The 17,314-nt window shown below is 54.1% G+C and overlaps 1 protein-coding gene across 1 annotated transcript; it reads left to right on the top strand.

Moving 5' to 3' along the window:
* Window positions 1–939: 939 nt before the first annotated feature.
* On the top strand, window positions 940–16,370 carry Bcl3 (BCL3 transcription coactivator). The gene is made up of 9 exons (XM_051162552.1): window positions 940–1,458; window positions 4,311–4,464; window positions 12,679–12,787; window positions 13,691–13,895; window positions 13,976–14,064; window positions 14,243–14,320; window positions 15,444–15,611; window positions 15,873–15,990; window positions 16,083–16,370. Exons 1-9 carry the CDS (start codon window positions 1,215–1,217, stop codon window positions 16,265–16,267), a joined length of 1,350 nt encoding a protein of 449 aa, XP_051018509.1. The 5' UTR covers window positions 940–1,214; the 3' UTR covers window positions 16,268–16,370.
* Window positions 16,371–17,314: the final 944 nt, after the last annotated feature.

Genomic DNA, 17,314 nt, shown 5'->3' with positions numbered 1-17,314 from the left:
TTTTCACTCCCACAAAGAGTCCAAGGCCACCCATCCCATCTCCTCAAGAGACAGACAGGGAGATTCCCAAGTTCAAAGCCAGTCCTGTGCTATAGAGCAAAGGCAAGGCCAGGCCGGGCAGCTTACTCTTAAAAAAACGGAAAGCAAAAAAAGAGAGCTGGGATATAGCTCAGTGTTGGGACGATTGCTTGGTGTGTGCAAGTTCCTAGGCTCCAGTGTTGCAAAAAGGGGGAAAAAAAAAAGGAAACGGTTGGGGGGGGCGGGGGCGGGTGGTAAGTGCATGGCCAAGGTCACCTGAAGAGGAAGTAGGAATCAGGGTTTGAATCCATGCCCTAGCAATCCTGTGGCCTCCAAGAACTGCAGGACAGGTTTGGGACCAAGGAAGATGGCTGAAAGACTCCAAAACACTATAGGAAAGAGGGTACCAGTGCCAGGCACAATCAAAGAGGGGAGGGTGCTCGCAAATACTGACTCTGAGAGATGGAGATTCAGGAAGGGGACCCAGCAGCACGGCTCCCTAGCATGCAGGAGTCCCGTCCACTGCACAGAAAGTTCAAGGCTAGCCTGGGCTACATAACCCCTGGTCTAAGAAAAAGAAAGACCAAGGCACATTACAGTGATGCATTTGTCATTTCGGTACTTGGAAGGGGGGCGGTGAAAACAGGACGACCAGAAGAAGTTCAAGACCACCCTCTGCTACATAGAGAGTTCGAGACTAGCCTCCAAGGAGAGAAGGCGAGAGGAGGAGGGAGGGAGGAGAGAGAGAGAGAGAGAGAGAGAGAGAGAGAGAGAGAGCGAGAGAGAGGAGGAGGAGAGAGAGAGAGAGAGAGAGAGGGAGGAGAGAGAGAGAGAGCGGAGAGAGAGAGAGGAGAGAGAGAGAGAGAGAGAGAGAGAGAGAGAGAGAGAGAGAGAGAGAGAGAGAGAGATATCTCAAGGATTCAGACCCCAGACCAAGCTCCTGTTCAGGGCACACTGAGCAGAGCGGCGGGTGGAGGCCTGGAGCGCCGGCTCCGCCTTCGAGACCCGGGTCCAGGAAACCCCTGGGGCGGACGGGTGGCCCCGGGGGCCCGGGGGCGGGGAGGCGGGAGGCGGGCGCCGCCCCGGCTGACAAAAGTCCCTTCAGTTCAGTCGGCGGCAGGGGAAGTCCCGCAGCCCGGCGAGACTGCCTTCCCGTGCCGAGCTCGCCGCGCGCCCCGGCGTCTCCGGGCCGCCCGATGCCCCGATGCCCCGCGGGGGCCATGGACGAGGGGCCCGTGGACCTGCGCACCCGGCCCAAGGGCGCCCCGGGCGCCGCGCTGCCACTCCGCAAGCGCCCTCTGCGCCCCGCAGCCCCGGAGCCAGCAGCTCCGCGCGCCCCCGCGGGACCCCTGGACGCCCTGCACAGCAGCAGCTGCGACGTCCCGGCTGTCCCTGGGCCCCCCCACGGCGTGGCCAGGCCGGAGGCGCTTTACTACCAGGGTGAGTGGCCTCCCCCGGAGAGGGCCAGGGCCGGGTGTGGGCCACCTGAGGTCAACAGAACACAGGACACAAATAGATGGGGGGTTCCTGGTAACTGGGACTCTAGGATGGAAACTGGTGTCCCAGAGACTGCTAGGAAACAGGTTGTAAAGCCCTGGGGCTCAGCCATGAGGGCGCCAAGGAACTGGAGGTCAGAGGGGTGCCCGAGGGTCAAATGGCCTGGCGGAGGTTGTCAAGAAACAGTGTCCAGTGGCGCAGATATGGGGTCCCATGACATCCCAGAGATGCAGAATCTCAGGCTGGAAGAGACGAGATGTTTGGGGCCTTGGAAACTGGGGTTCTTGTATACAGATATGGGGGGTGGGGTGTAGAAACAGACCAGAGATCTAAGGTGGCTGCTACCTTAAAATCTTGCGAACCGAGATTTCAGGGGGCATAGGGATTGCGAGAAAGGCATTAGGGTTCTAAGCACCTCCTCCCCCCCTCCACCCCCGTTTGTCACAGCTCTAAATGATGACACGCAGAGCCCCAAGGACCCCAACACTGCAGGTGCAGAGGAATCAACAAACAGCGCCTGCATTGTGTGTGTGTTCCCAAGAGTCCCTAGGTCAGGTGGCCCTAGGGGCAGGCTTGGGGCCTGAGGGTTTTAGGAGGGGGAACACAATTAAGGAATTTAGAAACTGAAGGATTGAGGTCTGAGGAGGAGGATTCAGGGACCTCAAAGAGTGAGACTTCAGGAAGGGAACCCCAAGGCTGGCCAGAGAGCAGGAAGCCAGCTTTATATCAAGGAAAGGGGCACCAGCTGCAGTAGCCACCTTACTATCTGCTAGGTACCCCATTCTCGCAACAGCTGCATAACGGGAGGACTTCCTTGGCCTAATGAAAACCCCGTTCTCTGTTTTCCCATTTGCACAATGGTCCTTCCCAACAGTTTTATTTTATTATTTTCATTATTTTTTATTTTTAGGTTTTTCAAGACAGGGTTTCTCTGTGTAGCCCTGGCTGTCCTGGACTCGCTTTGTAGACCAGGCTGGCCTCGAACTCACAGCGTTCCGCCTGCCTCTGCCTCCTGAGTGCTGGGATTAAAGGCATGCACCACCCACGCCCCGGCTCCAACAGTTTTACCTAGAACAGTTCTAGAGCCAAGTTTTCTGACTATCCTGGCTCCCCAGACCCACTGTGTGTTTTACTGTGCACCCAACACCCACAAATTAGCGCCCCAGGAATTCCTTCGGCTACACTCAACAGTGTAATCTTGTAACTGGGGTCCTCCTGCTGGGTGGTGATAGGGCTTTCTCTGTCCTTAAGGGTCCTTTCTGTGGATGGAAGTCAGAGATCAGAGAGAGAGAGAGAGAGAGAGAGAGAGAGAGAGAGAGAGAGAGAGAGAGAGAGAGAGAGAGGAGACACAGAAAGGAATGGGGACAAGGGATGGGGGTGGCTGAGAAGAGGGACATGAAAAACAATGTCTTAAACCAGGCGCTGCGGTGGCGCACGCCTGTAATCCCAGCACTCAAGGAGGCAGAGGCGGGTGGATCTCTGTGAGTTCGAGGCCAGCCTGGTCTACAAATTGAGTCCAGGACAGCCAAGGCTACACAGAGAAACCCTATCTCAAAAACAAAACAACAACAACAACAAGAATGTTGCCTTGGGCCTTGAGGACCAAATTTGAGGAGCGAACAGAACCTGGGACAGCCAAGTATGGATGTGCATGCCTGTAGTCCCAGCATTTGGGAGGCTGAGCCACGAGGATCTCCATGAGTTTGAGGCCAATCGGGGTTACATAGGGACCCAGTGTTTCAAAGGAGGGGTCGAGGTTAAAGAGATGGCTTAGTAGTTAAGGGTACTTGCTGTTCTTGCAGAGGACCCAAGCTGGGTCCCAGCATCCACAGGGCAGCTCAGAATTGCCTATAACTCCAGTTTGGGGAGTGCAATGCCCTCTCCTGGCCTCTGAGTGCATCAGGCAGGCATGTGGAACACACGGAGGCAAACCATCCATACACATTTTAAAAAATTAATACAAATTTTAAAAGTAACAACTAAAAACAGATTCTTGTTTTGTTTTCACAACAGGGTTTTTCTGGGTAACTCTGGCTGGGTAATCCTGGAACTCACTTTGTAGACCAGGCTGGCCTCAAACTCATAGAGATCCACCTGCCTCTGCCTCCCTGAGTGTGTTGGGATTACAGGTGTGTGCCACCATGCTCGGCTTAAAAATAGATCTTTGAAAGAAAGAAATCTTGGCACAGGAGAGATGACTTAGCAATTAAGAGCACTTAACTGAGTTGGGCACAGGTAGCACACACCTGTGACCCCAGGTAGGCAGGGGCAGGCAAATCTCTGCGAGTTCAAGACCAGCCTGGTCTATAAAGTGAGTCCAGGACAGCCAAGGCTACATGAGAAACCCTGTCTCCAGGAAACAAAACAAACCAAAAAGTGTATTTAACTGTGTTGCAGTGGACTCAAGTTCAGATCCAGAACCCAGCTAGGCAGTAGTGGCACACACCTTTAATCCTCACATGTGGGAGGCAGAGGCAGGTGGATCTCTGTGAGTTCGAGGCCAGCCTGGTCTGCAGAGTGAGTTCCAGGACAGCCAAAGCTAAAACAAACAAAACCCAACATCAACAACAACATTAAACAAAACAAAACACAGATCCAGATTCAGGGAGTCTGGCACGCCCTCTACTGTCCTCCATGGGCACACGCACAAATGTGGTGCACATAACATATACTCAGGCGTGCGCGCGTGCGCGCACACACACACACACACACACACACACACACAGAGGCCTGAAGGGTCTGTGGGTGTGGCCAAGGCCTGAAGTGTGCCCTCTCTTTGTCTCTGCTCTATCCAGGACCTTTGATGCCCATTTACTCTACCCCGACTGTGGGCCCCCCCTTTCCGCTACTGAACCTGCCTACGCACCTCTACTCCATGGTGTGCCCCATGGAGCACCCCCTTTCAGCTGACATTGCCATGGCTACCCGTGCAGATGAAGATGGAGACACGTAAGTGACCGGTGGTGGTAGAGGAGGAGCTCAGACCCTCAACACGAGGACATTAGGCTCTGCCTCCATGGCTTGTTGGCACTGAGCAGGACCCTCACCATCACTAAGCCTCAATTTCCTCCTATGGAAAATAGGCACTTAAGAGCACACTCATTGGGGGCCAGGCGTGGTGGCGCACGCCTTTAATTCCAGCACTTCGGGAGGCAGAGGCAGGAGGGTCGCTGTGAGTTCGAGGCCAGCCTGGTCTACAAAGTGAGTCCAGGACAACCAAGGCTACACAGAGAAACCCTGTCTCGAAAAACAAAAACAAAAACAACAAAAAAAAAAGAAAGAAAGAAAAAGAAAAAAAAGAAGAGCACTCATTGGCTAGGACTGTTTTGGGAGAGTGGTAATTGTTTTTATCTTTTTAGTTGTGGGGGTGGGAGACTGAACCCTGTGCTTGCTCTAACAGGAACCCACAGCCCCAACCTCTCAATTTATATCATAATCCAAACATAACAGCTATATATATTTGCTTTCGTTTGTTTTATTATTACTTATGTATATGGGTGTTTTGTCTGTGAGACTGTCTGTGCACCATGTGCATGCCCGGTGCCCGAGGAGGCCACAAGAAGTCATCAGATCCCCTGGAAATGGAGTTACAGATGGTTGTAAGCTCCAATGCGGTCTTCTGGAAGAGCAGCCATCTCTCTAGTCGCCCCCGCCCCACCCTCTCCACCTCACCCCCCCCCCACACTTTTGGATCTCACTATATGGCCCTAACTGGCCTAGAACTCACTCTGTAGGCCAGGCTGGCCTCAAACCCACATAGATAAATACCTCCATCTGCCTCCTGAGTGCTGGGAGTGAACAAAGGTGTGCATCGCCACACCCAGTCTCTGGGAACTGTATTTTATCTGCTGATTTTCTGGAGGTGTCTCACACACACACACATGTGAGATTCGAGTCTGGTCTGTTATATATCAGTAAACATTGGCTGGAGCTCAGTGTGGTAGCCTCCTTTGGGGGCGGCTAAGAGCAGAGGCTGGAGAAAACAAAACAGGGGGTGGGGGATAAGGGGCGGGCGGCGGAGGGGGGGGGGGGGGGGGCGGGGGGGGCGGGTGTGAAGCAGGGAGGCCATAGAGTGCTTGCTTGCCTAGCCCGCAGGAGGCCCAGGTCGCATGCCCAGCCCCACGGAAGCCATTTGAGCGCTGTTCAGCACTGCTTTACTGTGCATTGGGCCAGTTGTGTTTTGGGGGTTGTGTGCGGGCTCACATTCATGAATTTCAGTCGGGATTCACACGGAGAAAAGCTGCGCGGCGGCTCCCTCCCTGACTCCCAACCTTGGATCACTTCTATTCCAGTCCGCGTCATTCTCTCATGGTCAAAGCCCACTGGGCTGATTTCCCAATCCTCTGATTTATCTCTTGGGTATCTGCTAAGCCAGGGGAGGGTTTAGGCCCCGGGCGGGCCCTTATAATGAACGTTAGTGGGATTGACTAGTGCCATTCAATCAACAGTCAATGTGGGTGTGAAGCTCAGCTGGCTGCTTCTCCCTCCTCTGTGACTCAGTTTCCCTCTCTGTAAAAACAGGAGCCATAAGTAGGTACCTTTTTTTGGAGGGGGGGATAAAACGCTTTGTTGTGTTGAGTAAAGGGCATATGTAGTCCAGGCTGGCCCTGCACTGCATAACCTAGGATAACTTGGATCCTGATTCCATCTCCCGAGGCTGAGATTGCAGACCTGTGCCACCATGTCCAGCTGCTGCTGCTGCTTCCTCCTCCTCCTCCTCCTCCTCCTCCTCCTCCTCCTCCTCCTCCTCCTTCTTCTTCTTCTTCTTCTTCTTCTTCTTCTTCTTCTTCTTCTTCTTCTTTGTTTTTTCAAGACAGGGTTTCTCTATGTAGCCTTGGCTGTCCTGGACTCGCGTTGTAGTCCAGGCTGACCTCCAACTCACAGAGATCCACCTGCCTCTGCCTCCTGAGTGCTGGGATTAAAGCGTTTAAATTGAGACAGGGTCTCCACTGTGTAACCCAGGCCAGGTTATAGCTCACCGCAATCCTCCTGCCTCAGTCTTCGCACATGCCTAAGTGAGTGCTAAAGAACCCTCTTGGCTGTTGAGAGGCCTCAGTTTCTGCATGGAAACCAGGCCTGGTCATAGACCTTTCACAACGATGTATACACAAAGTACACAGAACCGGGCTGGGCGAGCAAACAGTAAGCGCTCAATACCTGAGTAGGTAATGTTTGAACAGAGCTGCACTGGGGAGGCTGTAGGCCCTCATGTGAGTTCAAGCCGGAGAAAGTGTCAGAGGTCCTTAAAGGGCTCGATCAACTCTGCTTCCCACCCTGGGGCCAGATGCTGAAGAGGTTTAATTTGTTTCTGTCCTCAGGGCTGAGCTGTCTCCAGTCCCAGCCCCTCCTCCCCCCCCCCCCCCCCAACGCAAACACTTCTGCCTCAGCTGCCGCTGGGGGAAATCCCTACCGCACTACTTGACCGCAGCCCAGCTGCTCTGCCTCCCCCACGTCAGCACCCTGCACTCACTCTCAGCCTGCCCCTCCCGGCGCTCCCTCCGACCTTAACCCCTTCCGCTGGGGCTTACCGGAATGGGCAGCAGGCCCGGCCCCAGCTTGCCTGCGCCAGCCACCAGCCCCACTTCACACAGGCTGGGGGAGGGCAGGGGAGGGCAGGGCAAGGCACCTTAAATCTAGATCCCAGAGAACCAGAAGCCTCTGGTCCAGCCTTGACTTCTTTCAAGAAAGCAAGACTTGGGGTGGGGTGTGGGGGGGGGGAGGCAGCATGATGTGTCTTAAGCTTGTAATACTCCCAGCAAGTTCGGGGTGAGGGTGAGGGGGTATCATTTCCAGCTGGAGGGTAGCCTGGGCTACAGCGTAAGCCCTAAGAGGTCAGGAAAATCTTTCTGCAAGGCAGTGGGGGGAGGGGGGAATTGGGGTATGGGGTTCTTCCATCTTCCAGGGGAGTGGGGAAAGAGATGCATACCAGTAATCGCAGAACTAGGAGTGGCTCCCTGCATTTTAAAAAGAAAAACGAATTTCAAAACAGAATAGCAGGTTAAACTGGAAGTGAGGTGGGGCTCAGGGACTGTGCCCCTCGCTTAGCAGCCCATGCTCCAGAAAACAAGTAAAACCTTACAAACTGAGCCCCAAACCCTCTGTAACAATGTGAAGTTGCCTGCGCCTGAGGGCCTGGAAGCTTGTGTACCCCCTCCCCCGCCCCCCCCCCCGCAATGGGGTAAACAGTGGAATGTTGTATTCCTGTGTCCTCCAAGGGACACGGAAGAGAGAGGGGCCACTTGAGGAACTCGGTTGTTTGGTAGAGTTAATGACAATGTATTTCTGAGGTCCCAAGGAAGACTTTGGTGTGGGTGCCAGGATAGGTGGACCAGGAGCCCGCTGACTGCTGAGCCCTGTGAAGCTGCTTAGGACTTGGAGTTCTGCCTCCCTCCTCCCCCATTGAGAGAGTGGAAGTTAGGGTGCCAGGGGGGTGGCCGGGTAGATCCCCGGCTGGCCAGGCTTCCCTCCCCCGGGAGCAGGAAGCCCAGCCCCGCCCATCAGACCTGTTACTGGAAGTCCGAGGGCTGGGCCGCCCCTCCCGTCCCCACTTCCTCCAGCCCCGCCCCACCCCCTGCAGCCCGCGCGCGTTTATGGGAACTGAAGCCTAGACGGTTTCTCTGAAATCATTCGCTCCCTCTGCCCTCGCTTAACCCCGCCCGCGCCAGGAGGGACCTAGGCAGGCTTGCGAGTCTGCAGAGATGCTGCCGAGGGATATTGAGAAGCCAAACAAGGACGGGACTCAGGTCCCGCCCCCACCCCACCCCGACCCCCACCCCCCACCCTCGGCATTTTCTATTTCGATTTGCTTCCTATCAAAGGGATCCGGATTCAGGGATTCGCCTACTGTAATCTGTCCTGGCCTGTGGCGCTATTGTGGGAAGGAAAGCCGGGCTCAGGCTCAGGCAATTTGCCCTAGGACTTCCTTTGGTTATTCTACTTTGTGTGTGTGTGTGTGTGTGTGTGTGTGTGTGTGTGTGTGTGTGTGTGTGTTGCTGAGAATGGAGCCCAGAGCCTTTTACTTCCTAGACTAGATTCTAAGCAGGTGATCAACCACTGAGCCACGCCCCCAGCCCCTCACTGAGGGATTCTAAGCAGGTGATCAACCACTGAGCCACGCCCCCAGCCCCTCACTGGGGGATTCTAGGCAGGGGCTCTACCACTGAGCCACGCCCCCAGCCCCTCACTGGGGGATTCTAGGCAGGGGCTCTACCACTGAGCCACACCCCCAGCCCCTCACTGGGGGATTCTAGGCAGGGGCTCTACCACTGAGCCACGCCCCCATCCTCTCACTGGGGGATTCTAGGCAGGGGCTCTACCACTGAGCCACGCCCCCAGCCCCTCACTGGGGGATTCTAGGCAGGGGCTCTACCACTGAGCCACACCCCAAGCCCCTCACTGGGGGATTCTAGGCAGGGGCTCTACCACTGAGCCACGCCCCCATCCCCTCACTGGGGGATTCTAGGCAGGGGCTCTACCACTGAGCCACGTACCCAGCACCTCACTGGGGGATTCTAGGCAGGGGCTCTACCACTGAGCCACGCCCCCAGCCCCTCACTGGGGGATTCTAGGCAGGGGCTCTACCACTGAGCCACGCCCCCAGCCCCTCCCTGGGGGATTCTAGGCAGGGGCCCTATCATTCTATTACATCCAAAACCTTTTTTTGTTTTGTTTTGTTGAGGCAGGGTCTCTCTGTGTAGCCCTGACTGTCCTGGAACTCGCTCTGTAGACCAGACTGGCCTCAAACTCAGATCTTACTGCCTCTGCAGGTCCTCTGACCTCCACACATGTGCTATAGCGCATTTGCACTTATACACTCGTGCACACACAATAAATGCATGCATAATGAATGAATGAATGAATGAATAATAAACAAATAAAAGCCAGGTATAGTGGCTCACACCCTTTTATTTCAGTACAGGGCAGAGGCAGGTGGATCTCTGAGTTCAAGGCCAGTCTGGTCTACAGAGTGAGTTCCAGGACAGCCAGGACTACACAGAGAAACCTTGTCTCAGAGGGAACACACGCACACACATGCACCACACTCACAGATATCTAAAATAAGGGCATGCAGTCAGTCTTTTCTGTCCCTTTTCTGTCCCCACACACCAACAGCTGCATAGCTTCTGTCTGACCTCTGCTCTGAACGGCGATTCCAGTCTGGGATCCCCAGGAAGAGAGCAGGTCCTTCGGTGGGGAACACACTAGAGTCTGAGGAGCACTTCAGGCGTCTCACAGGAAATGGTGAGGCTAATGAGGCCTTCCGAGATGGGGGGTGGGGGGGCTGGGGCAGTGACCAGTCTCAAGGCATCAGCTGCTCCCATCTCCTCAGCGTGTGACCTTGAGGGAGCAGCCTTCTCCAGCGGAGATAACTGTCAGGAAATGGAAGGCCTCCTGAGCTGGGGAATGGATCCTTCACTCTCTAAGGACATGCTATACGGTGGCATCCAGCCCCAGACCCGTGGGTCACACATCCCATATGGTTTCTTCCTCCTTGTTTCATTCTTTTGAGACAGGGTCTCAGTCTGTAGCCCTGGCTGGCTTGGAGCTCACTGGGTAGGCCAGGCTGGTCTCAAACTCATGGACATCCTCCTGCCTCTGCCTCCCAAGAGCTGGGATTAAAAATGTAAATCACACCAGGTGTGGTGGCGCACACCTTTGATCCCAGCACTAGGGAGGCAGAGGCAGGCGGATGGCTGTGAGTTCAAGGCCAGCCTGGTCTACAAAGCAAGTCCAGGACAGCCAAGGCTACACAGAGAGAGAGAAAAAAATGTAAATTACCGGGCACACACCTTTTGTCCCAGCACTTGGAGACAGAGGCAGGTGGCCGCAGAGTTTCGAGGCCAGCCTGGTCTACAGCGCAATCAATTTCCAGGGCTGCCAACACTACAGAGAAAAACCTTGTCTGGAAAAACGGAAACAAACAAAAAAGTGTGAACCACCACATCTGTCCTGTTTCTCCATTTAGTCAAAGCCTGTGCTCCCGGGACTGCCCTGGGATTTCTTCAGCTGCAGGCTGAACCTGCTGTGTGGCAGAGACCTGACAATGCAATCGCATGCCTCATGTCACAGATGAGAAAGCTATAGGCTGGGGAAGGCTGCGGAAGTGGTCATGCAGCACCCAGGGTGACCAATGGGATGCATTTCTCATCGCTGAGCACCTGCTGTCAGTCAGGTGCCTCCTAGGCACTGGGCAGGAAAAAGCATCTGGTCCAGTGCCAACAACATCTCTTCCTTTCTCCCTCCGCCTCTTGGTTTTTCTTTTTTTTGAGGGGGGGCAGTTTTCAAGACAAGGTTTCTCTGTGTAGCCTTGACTATCCTGGACTCACTTTGTAGACCAGGCTGGCCTCGAACTCACAGCGATCTGCCTGCCTCTGCCTCCCGAGTGCTGAGATTAAAGGTGCGCGCCACCATGCTCGGCTGATTTTCTTTTCCTTTATGACAGGATTTCACTTTATAACTCAGATTGTCTCTGATCTCACCAAATCAGCCAAGCTGTCCTCAACCTTATGGTAATCCCCCTGTCTCCTGAGTGCCAAGATTTCAGGCGTGAGACATCACAATGGATAGGCCCTATGTGAGTGGGTTTGGGTCTACTACCTGTGTAGCTCAGGGTGGCCTCAAATTGGCAATCCTCCTGCCTCAGCACCCCAAGGTTATGTCATCTTGTCCTGCTCTTCCATTTCCTTTGATAGTATCTCCATGCTCTCCCTTCTCCCTCTGCTCTGGACCCACTGGACTCCATGCTGTGTGCCTGAGACCTACCAGCCACACTTACTTCTGGGGCCTATGCAGAGGTGATTCAGGGTGCCTGTAACAGTTTCCCTAGATATCTGTAGGGCTCTCCACTGCCTCTGCTGAGGCACTATGGCAGACCCACATGCCCTCGCCTCTCTCCCCTTTGCTCCGTTGCTGTCTAGCTTGCAGTCACTTTCTGTCTGAATTCTCCATCATAATGTTGTTTTAGCCAGGCAGGGGTGGCACTCGCCTGCCTGTAATCCAAGCACTCAGGGAGACAGAGGTAGGAGGATCTCTGTGAGCTCTGGAGTCCAGGGCCTCTAAGGCTACACAGAGAAACCCTGTCTTGAAAAACCAAGGGGCGCAGGCTGGGCGGTGGGGGCTCAGGGTGTGGCTCAGTGGTAGAGCCCCTGCCTAGAATCCCCCAGTGAGGGGCTGGGGGCGTGGCTCAGTGGTAGAGCCCCTGCCTAGAATCCCCCAGTGAGGGGTTGGGGGCGTGGCTCAGTGGTAGAGCCCCTGCCTAGAATCCCCCAGTGAGGGGCTGGGGGCGTGGCTCAGTGGTAGAACCCCTGCCTAGAATCCCCTAGAGAAAGGCTGGGTGTATGGCTCAGTGGTAGAGCCCCTACTTAGCCAATAGAAGAGTTTTGTTCCTAGCGTCACTGAAGCCAAACACTGTCCATTTTGGAGGGGTTTGTTTTGTTTTGTTTGGGGTTGGGTTGGGTTTTGTTTTTTGCTTGGTCGGTTACTTTGGTTTTGGTTTTTGTTTTTGTTTTTGTTTTTTTGTTTTTTTGTTTTTTTTTCGGTTTTGGTGGTTTTTTGTTTTTGTTTTTGTTTTCAGACAGGGTTTCTCTGTGTAGCCCTGGCTGTCCTAAAATCACTCTGTAGACCAGGTTGGCCTCAAACTCAGAGATCCGCCTGCCTCTGCCTCCTGAGTGCTGGGATTAAAGGCGTGTGCGCCACCACCGCCCGGCTCCCTGTCCTGTTTTAAAATAATTCACACGGGGCCTGTGATCACGTGAGGATCTTGGAGGTGAAGGGATACTTGAAAATGTTCCTCTGACTATGATGTGAGGGTCTGACAGGGCAGATGGAAGCCACAGAGCCGCCGTCCCCCTCCCTCCCCGCCGCACCCCACGCCCTCCCCCTCCCCGCCCCTCCCTACGCCCCTCCTGATGCCCCTCCCCACGCCCCTCCTGATGCCCCTCCCCATGCCCCTCCTGATGCCCCTCCCCACGCCCCTCCTGATGCCCCTCCCCACGTCCCTCCAGCAACATCCCCCCCCCCTCGCCCATCCCCAAGGCCGTAATGATGCTGAGGGGGGGGCGCTTTCCCGGGGTTGTTAAAAAGTGACTGAAAGCATCCCGTACAGTATCTTCAACAACCTAGCGACCAGCACCTAATCCCAGCAATCACTCCTGTGCCCCTCAGGGCTCTCCACATCGCCGTGGTTCAGAATAACATGGAAATCTTCTACCGGATACTCACCCTTTTCTACCTTGGGCGCCAGGAAGTAGATGTTCACAACAACCTGCGGCAGGTGAGTCGGGCTGGAACCCTGGAACTGGGCCTTTGGGGTTCTAGTTCCTGGGACGTGGGGGGGTGGGAGCTGGGGGGGAGGGGAGGGGGGAGGGGGGTTGTCCCAGAGGAGAGATGCAGGGGGGAGCTGGGAGACTGAAAGCTTGCAGCCAGCCTGGGCTACACAGCAGGTAAAGATGTCTGCCGCCAACCCTGGCAACCTGAGTTTGAAAGCTCACACTACCTTAAGTTGTCCTCTGACCTCCACAAGGGCACCGTGGCAGGCACATACTCATGAATGCACACAAAGTAAATAGATGTTTAAATTAAAGGTACAAAAAAAAAACACAAAAAAAAACACAAAAAAACAGGGGTTGGGGTTTTAGCTCAGTGGTAGAGCAGCGCTTCGCCTAAGTTGGGTTCGGTCCTCAGTTCTGGAAAAAAACAAACAAACAAACAAACAAAAACAAAAAACCATCATGCCAGTGCACTCCTTTTATCCCAGAAGTTGGGAAGTAGAAGCAGAAACATCAGGAATTCGAGGTCATCCGTTCTTTTTGTTTTTTGTTTTTCCAGAAAGGGTTTCTCTGTGTAGCCCTGGCTGTCCTGGACTCGCTCTGTAGACCAGGCTGGCCTCGAACTCACAGTGACCCGCCTGCCTCTGCCTCCCCAGTGCTGGGATTACATAGCAAGTCTGGGGTCAACATGCACTTCTAGATACCCTGCCTCCCAAAATCTCCTCACCCCCAACCAAATAAAACTCTATTGACGTTAAACTTCTAGGTTCTGAGGAAGACACAGCGGTATCCGACTCTTGAATTAGAAGAGATGTCAGATGCTTCTATTCCTAGACTCAGAAAAACAAAAAACAAAAAACAAACAAACAAAAAAAAACCCGAGGTGTCCTTATATCACTATTCCCTAGACCCCGCTCCACCTCGCCGTGATCATCGATATACCAGATATGGTCCGGCTCCTGGTGATAGCTGGTGCTAGCCCCATGGCCCTGGATCGCCATGGCCAGACTGCAGCCCACCTGGCGTGCGAGCACCGCAAGCCCAAGTGCCTGCAGGCTCTGCTGGACAGCGCAGCCTCGGGTTCCGTGGACCTGGAGGCTCGCAATTATGAAGGTGAGTCCCCAAAGGGGACAGGATGAGTCCCCAGCATCCAAGCCCAGGCCGAGACTTGACTGCGGCTTCCCCTCCCTCAGGGCTCACCGCCCTGCACGTGGCCGTGAACACCGGGTGCCAGGAGACGGTACGGCTGCTCCTGGAGCGTGGCGCGGACATCGACGCAGTGGTAAGCTATGGGGGGCGTGGCCTGGAGCGAGGGGGCGGGGAATGTAGCCCAGGAGGCGGAGCTAGCAAAGGTTGCCAGTGCAGCGCGGGGTTCAAGTATCTATGGAGCCGGAGGCTGGACCAAAGGGAAGGAAGCTCAGAGGCTGCACAGAGTGACTGAGACACCTGTCCTCCCACAGGATATCAAGAGCGGCCGCTCCCCACTCATCCACGCGGTGGAAAACAACAACCTGAGCATGGTGCAGCTGCTGCTGCTGGTTCGTACCCATCTTTGGTTCCTCGTGCAGCTGGCGCCTGCCCAGCTGTTACCTCACCCCTGGCTTGGATCCCATTTATCAGTTCAGACCCTGGTTGAGTCCTTCAGCATCTCATTTGCAAATTCAACTTTCTTTCTTTTTCTTCCTTCCTTTTCTTTTTTCTTTCTTTCTTTTGCAACTCGCTTGCTTTGTAGGCCAGGCCAGATCCACCTGCCTCCGCTTCCCAAGTACTGGGTGCCGTCATCACTCCACTTTCTGTCTGTCTTTCTTTTTCTTTCTTTTTTTTTTTTTTGCTGCGCATGAATGTCTTGCCTGCATATAAGTCTGTGCGCCAGGTGCCTTCAGTGTCCCCTGAGGTAAAAACGGGGCATCGGAACCCCTAGAACTGGAGATACAGATGGTTGTGAGCTACCACGTGTGTGGGTGCTGAGAATCAAAGCCTGGTCCTCTGGAAGAGCAGCTAGTGCTCTTCCTCCCTCAAGTTTATTTATTTATTTTTTTTTTTATTTTGTCTTTGTTTTGTTTGTTTTTTTGTTTTTGAAGGGGGTATTTTTGTTTGTTTGGCTGGTTGGCTTTTTATTTGTTTGTTTGATTGATTGATTGATTTTTGAGGCAAGGTCTCACTAGTTAGCCCTGGCTGTCCTGTAACTCACTATGTAGACCAGGCTGGCCTTGAACATATGCCACCATACCTGGCCCCATTAAAAAGAAATTTTAAAAAAATTAGATTTGGAAGCCGGACGGTGGTGGCGCACGCCTTTAATCCCAGCACTCGGGAGGCAGAGGCAGGCGGATCGCTGTGAGTTCGAGGCCAGCCTGGTCTACATAGTGAGTCCAGGACAGCCAAGGCTACACAGAGAAATCCTGCTCCCCCCCCAAAAAAAACAAAAAACAAAACCAAGGCTGGACTAGAACTCCCTTTGTAGCTCAGATTAACCTCAAACCCCTGAGCTTCATGCGTCCACTCTCCGTGTGCTAGGATCACAGGCCTATGTCATCTTTGACCCCAGGCAGGGGTCACCCAGTTGTGATCAGCAGTCCCCTTCCCCTAGCTAACCCTGGGCCAAGTGAGGTCACTGGCTCACTGGGCTCCTGACTCGAATGTTCCCCCCTTGTCTCACAGCACGGCGCCAACGTGAACGCTCAGATGTACTCGGGCAGCTCAGCTCTCCATTCCGCGTCTGGCCGCGGGCTCCTGCCTCTGGTGCGCTTGCTGGTTCGTAGCGGGGCTGACAGCGGCCTCAAAAACTGTAACAATGACACGCCCCTCATGGTGGCGCGCAGCCGCAGGGTGAGTGAGTGAGCGAGTGAGTGCTCGGGTCTGGCTGGGGGGTGCGGGGGGTGGGGGCCTTGGGCAGGCCTGGCGAGGGGCATAAGCTTAGGTTGGGGAGGTAAACGCACTTGCCTGGATGGGAGGCGATTGAGGGGAAATTGAGTCACAAAGCAAAGGAAGTGCCTGCCTGCACATCCTCACCGGGACACCTTGGTGGAGACAGGAGAGAGAAGGAATAAGGTTCGCCATGGCCTTGGGGTGACCCTCGTTTTCCCACAGGTCATTGATATCCTAAGGGGAAAGGCCTCTCGGGCTGCCTCAGGGTCACAGCCTGAGCCATCCCCAGACCAAAGTGCCACCACCTCCCCCGAGAGCACCAGTCATCTCAACTCCAACGGTGAGAGCCTGCCCTGGAGCCTTCAGGACCCCTGGAGCCAGCTCAGCCGCCTTCTCCCCGCCCTAACCCCGCTCTCTCTCCCTCCTCCGCAGGCCTCCAGTCCACTCCAAACTCCTCACCCTCGCTGTCTCCCCCAAAGGATCCTCCTGGCTTCCCCGTGACCCCCCCAAACTTCTTCCTCCCAGCTGCATCCCCACCAGCCTTCCTGTCCTTCCCAGGGGTCCTCCGGGGCCCTGGCCTGCCCGTGACTCCCTCCCCAGCTCCGGGGAGCAGCTGAGACGGATGGGGGGGCAGACCCGGACTCATGAGGAGAGGCCTCCCTGCCCTGTGGGGACCACTCTTCTGGAAACTGTGAGAACCCTGTTCTGCTTCCCCCTCACCCCCACCCTCCACCCCCCAAAATCTTCCGGACCAGGTTTGCACCGAGGCACTGGCACCTACTTCTGAGCACAGATAGTCCCCCAGTCACCCTCCTCCCTCGCCCGGGACTTTCAGCTCCACTTTTTCTCAGGCACCCAGGTTCCCTGTCTGGAATCTACTAGATGTTCGATTCTTTGTTCCATCCCAGAAGTGGAGGAACCAAAGGACAGCCCCTCCTCTGCCATCCTCCACCCCGAGGGACCCGGAGGAACAGAGGGGTCTGGGCGGGCGGGCACTGATCACGATGTAAATTATTAGGTTTGGGTCAGATTTCTTTTGTAATAAACTATTTTTGTACCATATCCCTTGCCGCGCATCTGTGGGCGCCAGGTGTTGCAGAGCCGTGCTCGTGGGTGCCCGCCTGCGCACTTGGGTGACTTTGTGCCATTCTGCTCGGGGGAGGAGCTGAGAGTGGTGGAGAAATGAGTTTACTGGGACATTGGGACATCTTCCCTGGGGATGCTGTAGGCTCCCAGAGTGTTCTCGCTGTGGCTGTTTCTGAGGAACTCTGCAGTTTGTGTGTCACTCTGGGACCTGTCAGCTGACTATGGCGTTTGGGTTTAAAGAAACACACGTGTATATATATATTTTAATGTATGTGATCAGAAACTATATATGACTACACTATATAGTTATATGTTATAGAATATTATAGAATACACAGTTATGTATCCTTACATATTACAACTTTAATATACACATATATAGCTATATAATACATCAATGTAGAGTATACAATCTAATATGTACTGATATTAAAATATGTACTAATATTACGTTGTATATTACATACTAATATGCAATATAACAATACACTAATTATAATATATACTTATGTAATGTGCAATTATATTTGCATATAATTATGTTACGGTTATATATCATATAATATAAAATATATATA

The sequence above is a fragment of the Acomys russatus genome, chromosome 19 (assembly GCF_903995435.1).
Source record: "Acomys russatus chromosome 19, mAcoRus1.1, whole genome shotgun sequence".
In the NCBI taxonomy this organism is placed as follows: domain Eukaryota; kingdom Metazoa; phylum Chordata; class Mammalia; order Rodentia; family Muridae; genus Acomys; species Acomys russatus.
This window is presented reverse-complemented; position numbering and strand designations above follow the sequence as displayed.

Coding starts and splice junctions, on each gene's coding strand:
- Bcl3 (XM_051162552.1), top strand. CDS start 1,215: ATGCCCCGATGCCCCGCGGGGGCCATGGACGAGGGGCCCGTGGACCTG. Junction 13,896..13,975: donor GGAGGCTCGCAATTATGAAG/GTGAGTCCCCAA, acceptor CCCCTCCCTCAG/GGCTCACCGCCCTGCACGTG. Junction 15,612..15,872: donor TGGTGGCGCGCAGCCGCAGG/GTGAGTGAGTGA, acceptor GTTTTCCCACAG/GTCATTGATATCCTAAGGGG.